At 41.7% G+C, this 12,983-nt stretch overlaps 1 protein-coding gene across 2 annotated transcripts in view; it reads right to left on the reverse strand.

The window, feature by feature from the left end:
• The window catches only part of LOC106562306 (spondin-1), a 146,171-nt gene that overhangs the window by 98,363 nt on the left and 34,825 nt on the right, over positions 1–12,983 (reverse strand). For both annotated transcript variants that reach the window (XM_045689214.1, XM_045689213.1), the window contains exon 6: positions 12,301–12,449. In XM_045689214.1, coding sequence (XP_045545170.1) covers positions 12,301–12,449 — 149 coding nt within the window. The remainder of the gene's footprint in view (positions 1–12,300; positions 12,450–12,983) is intronic.

The following is a 12,983-nucleotide window of genomic DNA, read 5'->3' on the forward strand; positions in this document are numbered from 1 at the left end:
CCGGTTCACACTGAGCACATGTGACAGACGTGACAGAGTCTTTAGACGCCGTGGAGAACGTTCTGCTGCCTGCAACATCCTCCAGCATGACCGGTTTGGCGGTGGGTCAGTCATGGTGTAGGGTGGCATTTCTTTGGGGGGCCGCACAGCCCTCCATGTGCTCGCCAGAGGTAGCCTGACTGGTATTAGGTACCGAGATGAGATCCTCAGACCCCTTGTGAGACCATATGCTGGTGCGGTTGGCCTTGGGTTCCTCCTAATGCAAGACAATGCTAGACCTCATGTGGCCGGAGTGTGTCAGCAGTTCCTGCAAGAGGAAGGCATTGATGCTATGGACTGGCCCGCCCGTTCCCCAGACCTGAATCCAATTGAGCACATCTGAGACATCATGTCTCGCTCCATCCACCAACACCACCTTGCACCACAGACTGTCCAGGAGTTGGCGGATGCTTTAGTCCAGGTCTGGGAGGAGATCCCCCAGGAGAGCATCCGCCATCTCATCAGGAGCATTCCCAGGCGTTGTAGGGAGGTCATACAGCCACACACACTACTGAGCCTCATTTTAACTTGTTTTAAGGACATTACATCAAAGTTGGATCAGCCTGTAGTGTGGTTTTCCACTTGAATTTTGAGTGTGACTCCAAATCCAGACCTCCATGGGTTGATAAATTGGATTTCCATTGATTATTTTTGTGTGATTTTGTTGTCAGCACATTCAACTATGTAAAGAAAAAAGTATTTAATGAGATTATTTCATTCATTCAGATCTAGGATGTGTTATTTTAGTGTTCACTTTGTTTTTTTGAGCAGTGTATATACAGTACCAGTCAACTTTGGACACACCTACTCATTCAAGGGTTTTTCTTTATTTTTACAATTTTCTACATTGTAGAATAAGACATCAAAACTATGAAATAATAATAAGTAACCAAAAAAAGTGTTAAATCAATGGCCTCCAGAGTGGCGCAATGGTCTAAGGCACTGCATCACAGTGCTAGCTGTACCACTAGAGATTCTGGGTTAGAGTCCAGACTAGGGTTAGGGGAGGGTTTGTCCTATTGCGCACGAATGACTCCTGTGGCAGGCTGGGCGCAGTGCACACTGACACAGTCGCCGGGTGAACGGTGTTTCCTGGTGCTTCCGGGTTAAGTGGGCATTGCATCAAGAAGCAGTGAGGCTTGGTTGGGTTGTGTTTCGGAGGACGCTAGGCTCTCGATCTTCGTCCGTACAGGAGTTGCAGCGATGAGACAAGACTGTAACTACCAATTGGGGAGAAAAATAAATAAATAAAATCTAAACATATTTTAGATTTTAGATTCTTCAAAGTAGGCACCCTTTGCCTTGTTGACAGATTTGCACACTCTTGGCATTCTCTCAACTACCTCTCTCTGATGAGGTAGTGACCCAGAATGCATTCCAATTAAAACTTCTTAGTGCTAGGCCCCTTTTTTCTTAATTTCCGCCTGAATGACGTGCACAAAGTAAACTGCCTGTTGCTCAGGCCCTGAAGCCAGGATATGCATATAACTGATACCATGAGAAAGAAAACACTTTGACGTTTGTAGAAATGTGAAATAATGGAGGATAATATAACACAATAGATATGGTAGGAGAAAATCCAAAGAAAAACCAACCCGGAATATATTTTTATTTTGAGAGACCATCCTCTTACAATGACAAGAATAAGATCATACTAAAAATTTGCTCCCTGGATGCAATTCCTATGACTTTCACAGGGTGTCAGCAGTTTATGTTCAAGGTTTCAGGCTTGTAACTTCAAAAACGAATAGTGAATAACAGTTTTAGTAGAAGGACGCAGTCTTGGAATTTCGTGTTTGCGCGTGCCATGAAGACAGGACGCACCTGCTAAAATCGGCTTCTTATTAAACATACTTCTTTCCATAAGAAATATTATATTTTGATTACATTTTAGGGTATCTGAGGAGTAAATAGAAATGTATTTTGACTTGTTGAAAAAAGATGAGGGGTAGATTTTCGGATTCCTTTCTCTGCATGTTGAATGAGTGGATTACTCAAATCGATGGCGCCAACTAAACAGACTTTTTGGGATATAAAGAAGGATATTATCTAACAAAACGACACTACATGTTATAGCTGGGACCCTTTGGATGACAAATCAGAGGAATATTTTCAAAAAGTAAGTGAATATTTAATCTCTATTTGTGAATTTATGAAACCTGTGCCGATGGAAAAATATTTTGATGTGGGGCGCCGTCCTCAAAAAATCGCATGGCATGTTTTCGCTGTAATAGCTACTGTAAATCAGACAGTGCAGTTAGATTAACAAGAATGTATGCTTTCAACTGATATAAGACACTTATATGTACCTAAATGTTTAATATCCATAATTTTTATGATTATTTATTTGAATTGCGCTCCCTCCAGTTTCACCGGAAGTTGTCCCACTAGCGGAACGCCTTAAATTGAGGCTTAAATGTATTTAGTCTCGCAGTTATAATTAAGCAGGCTTATTGATGTACACACTCTCCTGTACTTTTGCTTCACAGAGAGTAAAGCTTTCAGAGTCTATTCTGACATTAAAAACCCTTAGAGTCGATTGACGCCTTCCGCATCTGAGGTGGAAAGTGACAGAGCTACAGTGCTGTTTGTCAGACGAGGAGACATCCCAAAAATTGGTCTTCTCGCAAAAACGTCTGTATCGTCGAAACTGTCTGGACTACAAACTAATATGACCCCACTATGATGTTCTCCATTTTATTCTGTGACCCCACAAGTGTGGAAAAAAAAGAAAAAAAATCTAATAAAAAAAAAAGTATTGGAAGTATGGAAGTAGTTTTGTGCCCCTCAAAAATAGTGTTAAATATAAGACAGAGAGTTCAAAACATTATTCCTTATGAAACATTTTGTAACTATCTTTTCTGCCATTTATGAATGTGTTATTCCATGTGTTTTAATGGGCTATAATAGTAAAGGCCAAATTCATTTTTTTACATACATAAAGGGGTCCTAAAATTCAAAAATCCAATAGCTAAATCATTCATGGTATGACCATATTGAAATAATTCCATATGTCAGCTAGTAGAATCCCATCGGTGAGAACAGGTAATTTGGCTTCCTAATTTGCATACTGGTAGACTACTTCTGCAGATAAATTATGAAAATATTAAAGGAAGATGTTGAATCCTCACTGCAGGAATAATACGTAGTGGAGCAAAAGCCTGAGAAAAGAAAACTGATTGAAGGTTATAAAAGCTAATGTCATGATACTTAGGCTATATGGTATTATTAAGGATATTGATATAGAACTACGGATTTGATTAGTGTGGACAATGGAGTAGTCAACTGCTACTTTCTGTGCAGCAAAGCCCATGTTTAACACCTGCTTCATTCTTCAATCGTATCTGTAGGTCTGTATACTCCCTCTCCGGCCTCCAGGTCATCAGGCTGCTGATTATCCCGCACACCTGTCACCATCGTCTCGCGCACATGCGCCTCATGACACTCACCTGCACAATCTGGCAGGGGTCTGGGGTCCTGCTCCTGAAACTGGTTGCATTTTTAAAACCACTTTCCTGCAATTTTATATTGCTTCTCAAAAGGGAAGTTTACTTGACAGAACACAAACTTTTTTCTTAGGTTTTTGCCACAATTAACTAAATTGAAAGAGTACATTTAGTTTTTGCTATAATAAATTAAATTGAAAAGGTAGACTAGACTTGTTTTCCTGACTAGATTACTAATCTACCGCCTTTCCTCAGTCCCACCCACATTGATTGATTGACAGGTCTGAAACCCTACCAACTCTGTGACACAAAAATGCTGCCCTCTTCCCTGACAATCCCACCCACAGTGATTGATGCATCGGTGTATTATCTATGCATAGTCACTTTACCATTACCTACATGTACAAATTATCTTGACTAACCTGTACCCCCGCACATTGACTCTGTACCGGTAACCCCGTATATAACCTAGTTATTGTGTTACGAAAATATTTACTAAATAAAATAAAAATTAACTCTATTTCTTGAACTGCATTGTTGGTTAAGGGCTTGTAAGTATGCATTTCACGGTAAGGTCTACCTACACCTGTTGTATTCGGCACATGTGACAAATAAAATTTGATTTGATTGACAGGGCAAAATTTTAAAGAGACAATTGACACAAATTGAAAAATTAAACATTGGTTTCCTTACCCTAAGTTTCCACAGCAGCAGAGAGAATAAAATACATAATTTAAAGAACAAACATCATTGTGGCAATTCTTATCTTGCAGTAAAACTGTAAACATGAACATCATAAAGTGACTCTGAAGAGAAGACAAGTTTAATGTTTAAAAGAGGTTAAAAAAGGTTATCTTGCTTAGAAAATAGTTCTGATAATATGGGCCTAGACAATATCCAAAACATCTAACAACTGAATTCATCCATTTCAGTAACTTTAATTGCAAAGTCATGTAATTGCAATACCACAATTCATTTTACGAATCTGGGAGGTAAAGTCGTTAAAGTATTCAATAATTTAGCAGTATATTTTGGATGGAATTAAAGCATTAGAATGTACCAGTGGACACCAAAATAGAGCTTGTTCTGCATTTGTCACGTCCTGACCAGTGAGAAGGGTCATTTTGCCATAGTAGAATGGTCAGGGCGTGGCAGGGGGGTCGTTTTTTGTGTTTTGGGGTTGGTTTGTGTCTAGGGGAATTGGTTCTAGTTTTCTGTTTCTCTGTTTCATTTTCCATGTGTGGCCGAGTATGGTTTCCAATCAGAGGCAGGTGTCTTTCGTTGTCTCTGATTGGAAGCCATACTTAGGCAGCCTGTTTTCCTTTAAGTTTTGTGGGTGTTTATTTTCCGTTTAGTGCTTGTACCTGACGGAACTGTTGAGCGTTTATTATTTTGTTGAAGTGCATTCATTAAAATCCAAAGATGAGCACTATACACACTGCGCCTTGGTCTAATCCTTTCGACGCCTGTGACAGCATTGTTTTCTGCATGCCGGAACTCCCTGGCTGGCAAATGTTTCTGTTTGGCTGGCTACTCCATGTACTTACGAAAAACACTGCGCACACACACACACACACACACACACACACACACACACACACACACACACACACACACACACACACACACACACACACACACACACACACACACACACACACACACACACACACCTAATATATTTCATGGCAGGGAGAGTAAAAGCTTGTGAATATAATCCTTTAATAAAAATAATACTTAAAAAAAATAAACTTACTCTCCCACTCACCTGCTCTCTCAAACTGACCTGCTGTCTCCCACTCACTTTCTCTCACCTGTATGTCTTCCAGCTCAAATATCCTGATCCCCTCCCACACACAGGTGGTAGCTAGTCTCTTTATTTGAGACTCCAAATCAGTTATAATTATGCAGGCTGATTGATACTCTCGCATGATAAACAGCTGGAGAGAATAGTAGGATCTGTGACTTACTAAAATGCCCAGGCCAATCATACTCCTAGTAAACTTCTCCTGAGTACCAGACCATCTCCTCTATCTGCTCCAAGTCAGGTTGTGCCACCCCTCATTGGTCCAGCCTGTGGCATCTGTAACTGTCTGCTCTGTGGTTTCATATAGTTCTACATTCTGTGGGCGTCTGTAAGCTACAGTGCAGTAACAAAACGCACCATACTGTTAGAGGAAATGGCAGATTTCACAATGCGTTCAAGAGAAATCATAGTCCCTTCGCCACATTTCCACCACTCACCTGTGGAGGGAGAGTATTTTTATCAGACTGTCATTAGTGCCTTTGTAATGGCTGACTGCATACACAAATCACCTCAGTGTATGTGTGTGTGGAGGGGGGAGAGGGCAGCAATGCCTTCAGTTACACTACATAATACCAAGTTTCCTGTAAATCAGATATGCATTTGGCTAATGAAACGTAAAGACACATGGCGTGGGGACTAAAGGGGAAGAAAATGTTCTCATTCAGTACATTAAGAACACAAGCAGGAACAGATCATGTGGACAGATGCACACAGGCAAGCATGCACATGCACACACACACACACACACAAGATGTGGATCTATTCAACAAACCTCCTCACACATTACCCTTTCCCACCTTCACCCATCCACAAAAATACAATCATTCGTATTAGAGCAACAATGGTGACCCTTGGAATCTTTTCAACAGATCATTTAAATGTGATTAAGTGGCCCTGTGTCATGTCTGACTCAATATGGTGGAGTAGGGGTGCTGAGAGAATGTGGGTGAGGGCTCTGTTTGAGGAGGCTCTTACATGCAATCTTATTTTCATTCCCAGCGGGTCACATGGGAGAGATTGTAACGAGTTCGCCAGGCAGAAGCATACGGCTGGCTGGCTGTGAAAACATGCAGGCTGTGTGGGATAGACAAATTGAATCCAGCCAAGTGTGGTTATCATGCATGTATCTTCACCCCTCTTTTAAACACAGATGCCGTAATGAAGTGAAAACACAAAGAACATTCTGTGTATGTAATGCACGATGTGTGACTGATACGTGTTTCCTATTGGTTCATACAGAGAGATGGCCAATCGATATGTGGTTCACTTTTGTAAGGATACGGAGTTGTTTTGTTGAGTGTCGAGTGTTTCCTATTGGTTTCATACAGAGAAAGGGCCAATCGATATGGGTTTCACTTCTGTATGCAGACTGGAAAGTTGTTGTTCAGTCCCCAGGAGAGAGGCATCATGGGTAAAGAACACACGCCATATATCAAAAGGAACCCGACGTGGAGATACAGCTAGACAGATGGCACAGTACATCTTGGTACCGGCAGTAAAAAATAAAGCCATCACGCACCGCATTGTGCTGACGTGATGAGGAGGAGCTGGGTTGCATGTGTGTGTGTTTCCGAATCTCTCTGTGTGTGTGTGTGTGTGTGTGTGTGTGTGTGTGTGTGTGTGTGTGTGTGTGTGTGTGGCATGCGTGCGTCCAGGTGCGTGTGTGTGTTGGGTTTTGTGTGTGTACAGTATGTGAGCGTGTATACTCAACGCCTGCTTGGCTCTGCAAATGAAACTTTGTATGAACATTGAGATCAGTGCACCCCTTGGCTCGTGTCGAGCCTGCCTATGAATATCAATTTCTGCTTTCTATGAATATCAATTTGTTACTGCCTTCATTGCTACGTTGCTAGCCCCGACACCCCACCTGACACAAAAGCAAAGCGCCTTTTTGTTTGTGTCAGCATTTATACCAAAGAGTGCTTTCTTGCTCCACTGCTCAAAAACAGAGCGGCTCCTTCACCCGAGGCTAACTTTCCCTCAAGGACAAGGAGAGACTGTGTGTGTTCTCTGAGAAATATTAAAAGGGAACACAGTGAATGCAGGCGACAGCCAAGCAGCCCAGGGAAATGGAGCTGTCAACTCCTAGTTAACGCAGCACATACTGTATGGAGCTCACCAGCTAGTGCCCTGTACGCCCTCTGACATAACGAGAGGTTGTGTGTGACTACAGGCTCATCTCCTCCACAGCACACACACTAATGACACACACACACACTCTTTAAGCCATGTGCATATTACCTCAATTACCTCAACTAACCGGTGCCCCCGCACATGACTCTGTAACGGTACCCCCTGAATATAGCCATGCTACTGTTATTTTATTGTTGCTCTTTAATTATTTGTTATTTTTCTATTTTATTATTTTTTCTTTTTTATTTATTTATGTTTTACTTCAGTTTATTTTATTAAATACTAAAACTGCATTGTTGGTTAAGGGCTTGTAAGTAAGCATTTCACTGTAAGGTTCAGTGCATGTGACAAATCAAATTTGATACATTTTTGATTTGATACAGCATGTTCTTCCAACCTGTTTTACAAGACAGTTGGTAGTCAGCTGGTAATCACCATGCTGCTATATTTTGAACCAGCCAATCTGACTCTTCATTTATCCGCTAGTGCAGTGGTGTTCAAACTTTTTCAGCAGGGAACCCATTTTTTCTGCAAGAATTTCTGGGGACCCCATTTTTTGGGCAAGAATTTCTCGCGACCCCACCCCAAATCTAAAGACACAGCCTAACAAATAACTTTCAATTCATTATATTTTCATCTCGGACAGTCAGTATTCAAAAACAGATTTGAAAAACAAAACTGATTTGAGCATTCAAATTAAGTCAAATCAAATGTTATTTTATTTCTCACATGCTGAATGCAACAGGTGTAGACTTTACCATGAAATGCTTACTTACAAGCCCTTTACCAACAAAGCAGATTTAAAAAGTAAGAAAAATTTGCTAAAAAAAGGAAATATACTAAACAAAAATATAAACGCAACATGTAAAGTGTTGGTCCTATGTTTCAGCTGAAATAAAAACCCAGAAATGTTACATATGCACAAAAAGCTTATTTCTCTCATATTTTGTGCACACATTTGTTACCATCCCTGTTGGTGAGCATTTCTCCTTTGTCAAGATAATCCATATCAAGAAGCTGATTAAACAGTATGATCATTGCACAATTTATGAGGGAGAGTGCAATTGGTATGCTGACTGCAGGAATGTCCACCAGAGCTGTTGCCAGGGCATTTTATGTTAATGTCTCTACCATAACCCACCTCCAACGTCATTTTAGAGAATTTAACACTACGTCCATTCGGCCTCACAACCGCAGACGTGTAATCAAGCCAGCCCAGGACCTCCACATCCGGCTTCTTCACCAGCGTGATCGAATGAGACCAGCCACCCGGACAGCTGATGAAACTGAAGAATATTTCTGTCTGTAATAAAGCCCTTTTTTTGGGAAAAACTCATTCTGATTGGCTGGATCTGGCTCCAAGGAGTACCAGTATCAAGTCAATGTGCAGGAGTACGAGGTAGTTGAGGTAATATGTACAGTACATGTAGGCAGGGGTAAATGTGACTAGGCAATCAAAGATGATAAACAGAGTAGCAGCAGTGTATGTGAAGAGTGTGAAAGAACGTGTGTGTGTGTGTGTGCGCGAATGTAGTGAGTGTGTGTAGTGTCAATATGGATGTGAGTGTATGTAGTGTGTGTGTGTATATATATATGTGTGTGTTGGAGTGTCAGTGTAGTATGTGTAAGTGAGTGTGTGGGTAGACTCCAGTGAGTGTGCATAGAGCCAGTCCAAGAGAGGAGGAAGAGGTGTTGTCATACATTTACATTTACCCTCTTCACGACTGCTTTGGTGTGTTTGGACCATGGTAGGTCTTTAGAAATGTGGTCACAGAGGAACTTGAAGCTCACGACTCGCTACACTACAGCCCCGTCGATGTTTCCTGTGGTCCACGATCAGCTCCTTTATCTTGCTGATGTGAGGGAAAGGTTGTTGTCCTGGTACCACACTATCAAGTATCTGACCTCCTCCCTATAGGCTGTCTCATCATCGTCAGTGATCAGGCCTTAATGATGTTGTTGGAGTCGTGCATGGCCACACAGTTGTAGGTGAACAGGGAGTACAGGAGGGGACTAAGCACGCACCCTGAAGGGCCCCAGTGTTGAGGGTCAGCATGGTGGATGTGTTGTTGCCTACCCTATCCACCTGGGGGCGGCCCGTCGGGATGTCCAGGATCCAGTTGCAGAGGGAGGTGTTCAGTCCCAGGGTCCTTAGCTTAGTGATGAATTTGAAGGGCACAATGGTGTTGAATGCTGAGCTGTAGTCAATGAACAGCCTTCTCACGTAGGTGTTGTCCAGGTGAGAAAGGGCAGTGCGGAATGCAATAGAGATTATGCCATCTGTGGATCTGTTGTGTTGGTATGCTAATTATAGTGGGTCCAGGATGTCTGGGATGATGGTGTTGATGTGAGCCATGACCAGCCTTTCTAAGCACTTCATGGCTACAGATGTGAGTGCTACGGGACGATAGTCATTTAGACAGGTTACCTTGGCATTCTTGGGCACAGCGACTATGGTGATCTGCTTTAAACATAGGTATTACAGACTGGGTCAGTGAAAGGTTGAAAATGTCAGTGAGACACTTGCCACCTGGTCAGCGCATGTATTAACGCGCTGCATTAAGGCCTGCAGTGTGAACAAGGCTTATCACCATGGGATCTGGTGACAGCCAATCACGTTTACTTTCCCCAGCGATCTCCACTGAAAACAACAGGCTACAGAAATCATCTCTCTCCTCTGCCATGTAGAGTACTGTGCAATATTCGACATGTAATATTTTCACATCTCCCTAGGGAGAAGGTAATGGTTTGTTCCTGTTGCTTTCTACCTGGTTTAAATTGAGGTCTGTTCAGTGGGTGGGGGGGATTGGATCATTTACCACCCCCCACTAGGATAATATTCTACAGAGAGCTACCTAGAATGTCAATGTAAGCCTACTGTAATAGCTGACACAAGTGGGTGAAAAGAACTATCAACCATTTTATGTCATCAATTATCTTGTCCCTCAACAGTACTGTAACTACTCTGCACTGTAGGGTTAAAACTGAGGCCAACCTTGCTTTGCGGCCGTCTCTCCATAAATCCTTTATTTGCTCTAATTGTTTGGAGAAGGTCCAGGAGGACTAATACAGATACAATAGCAGACAGTATTGTGGATAATACAGCCTTGTGGATAGGTGGCGGTGATGACGCACAGAGCCCAGCTCTCACAGTGTGCTCTCATTATGTGCCGCGACTCCAGGTCTTCAATATTACCCTACAATAATACACACTAGCACAGGCTATATATATATATATATATATATATATATATAGAGAGAGAGATAGAGAGAGAGAGAGAGAGAGAGAGAGAGAGAGAGAGAGAGAGAGAGAGAGAGAGAGAGATAGATAGATGGAAAAAGGACAAGTAACAAAGGGAGTGGGAGAGAGTGTGAAAGACATGCAAAGACATTGAAATATGGTGAGAAACTGAGACAGAGGAAGATTTTTACTATAGGTAAAACTGCTAAACTATAGAGGCGCTCTAGTACCTATGAACATGAATGTATCTATTAACCTTGCATGAATGTGAACTTCCTAGGATTTGAGGTCATCACCAGTTGCAAGGGACATTCTCCTAACACGGGCTAGCTGGCTAATGTTAGCTAGTCAGATAACTTGCTAAATATCAATTTTCGTATATTAACTTTATGACAAAAAAATATGCACAAACGTTTGTCTCTACATTAACTAACATATTCCTCTCAATTGTACATGTTTTGCTTGACTCATTATGACGTTATAACTACTTACATTTGGTTCCACCATAATGTCTTGTCAGCCATCTTTGTTGAAGAACGCTACCAGGGACGGGTGGCTCGCGTCAAAATTCGTCATTGGAACCACTCGATATGATTGGTCATATGAAAACCATAGGACCCAAATGCATAATGAGTGCTCTAACTCCCCATTGTGGTGGTCTGGAGCAATGAAGCCGTGACACTGGGTACCTCTAAGTCCCGCGGTGCAAGCTCACAACTTTTAAAGGAGGAACTACTGTAGACGATTAAGCAGACCATTAACCAACATTTGCAATGATCCTTATAGTACAAATGTTTGTCTCTCATTTAGGTCATCGCTTGTGGAAATCATTATGCAAAAAGTATTGAATACTTCAACACACTTTGGATAACATTCCATGTTCCAATTCCATGGCTTTATACTGTAAATACCAAGTAGACACTATCTACTTTGAATATCCAAAGGACGTAGAAAACGCAACAGTGCCCACCATGCATTTCCCAGCTGTGAAGTATAAAACCACATAAAGGGGCAGGTTGAGAGACTTACTGAATGTAATTAATTAAAGTACTTTGTAGCTCACGGATCAATCAGAACGCCCACTGAGATATGAAAACTCCATTACTTACTGTACTGATACCACAGCCACCTGGATTATCCAGAGAGTAGAGCCATTGGCTGGCCCATATAGATATAATTACTAGAATGGGAAAAGCCCTTCAAACCAAGGCAAGTTGAACAATGACTTGAATGGGGATGGTGATTTAAATCATTTTTATGGGTTTGCCATCCTTGACATCCATAAAAGACATAGATCCTCCACTGCAGTAGCAATAGCACTACCAACATGTTTATAATGGATTCTCAAGCTTTCAACCACATTTGAACAACATTGCTTCCCCAGTCAGAATACAATGCTAAGTCTGGACTCCATTTGAGGACGCAGTGAAGCATAATCGGAGAGTGATCCGATCATCTTGGTCAGATAAAAAGTGACATATTGTAGCGACCTTAACCAAACACCCAGAACATCAACAAGGGATGCAGATCTCTTGGCGTAACAGACAAGGTGTTGGCTTGTCAATCGTTGGACCCTAAAATGTCCTGCAATATCAATAGCAAGTGTACGTGCATAAGGCCATGCCAAGTCTTACCTTCTGCCTGATCTCTTCCTCCATGGAGACAGGTGATCCCAGCTCCGCCACCTTCTTGATGCCCTCGCTGGCGTAGCCACCATACTCCCAAAGCACATAGTTCTTAGAGTGGGACGCTCCAATGATGGCCGACCAGTGGTTAGCACGCCCTGGTGAGGTTAAGAAACAAAACAACACCAGAATTATCATAATCTCTTACAATCCAGGAGGCAGGCTGGCCAAACATTTGTGCCAGTGAAAGGTTTGCACCTATTCACATTTCGCAAGGCATAATATATATAGGTAAAAGGTAATGGTGTGTGTATAAAAAGTGAAAAAGATAAGATTAATGTAAGGTTACGGAATGTTCTGTTTCTTATTCACTTTGAAATGACTGATAATGATTCATATGAAAGTAATGTACATATCAGATCGTGACACAGTAATTTTAGTACTATATTACAGATTTTTTTACATCAGAGGCTCAGTACCTTACTCTCAGTAAATCTCTGTAGACATTTACGCTAGATTGCAGTGAAACAGGTAGAACTTAACACGCACCTGCAGGTTACCACTGGAATTTCTTTAAACACTACTAACGAACAGGAGATTACATGCACCTGCGGGATAAACTAAGCTTGATTGCAATGAAAAACCCACAAGGATAAACCATCAGAGCAGTTGATCTCTCGTTACCGTGTCAA

This window comes from Salmo salar, chromosome ssa11, assembly GCF_905237065.1.
Source record: "Salmo salar chromosome ssa11, Ssal_v3.1, whole genome shotgun sequence".
NCBI lineage: Eukaryota > Metazoa > Chordata > Actinopteri > Salmoniformes > Salmonidae > Salmo > Salmo salar.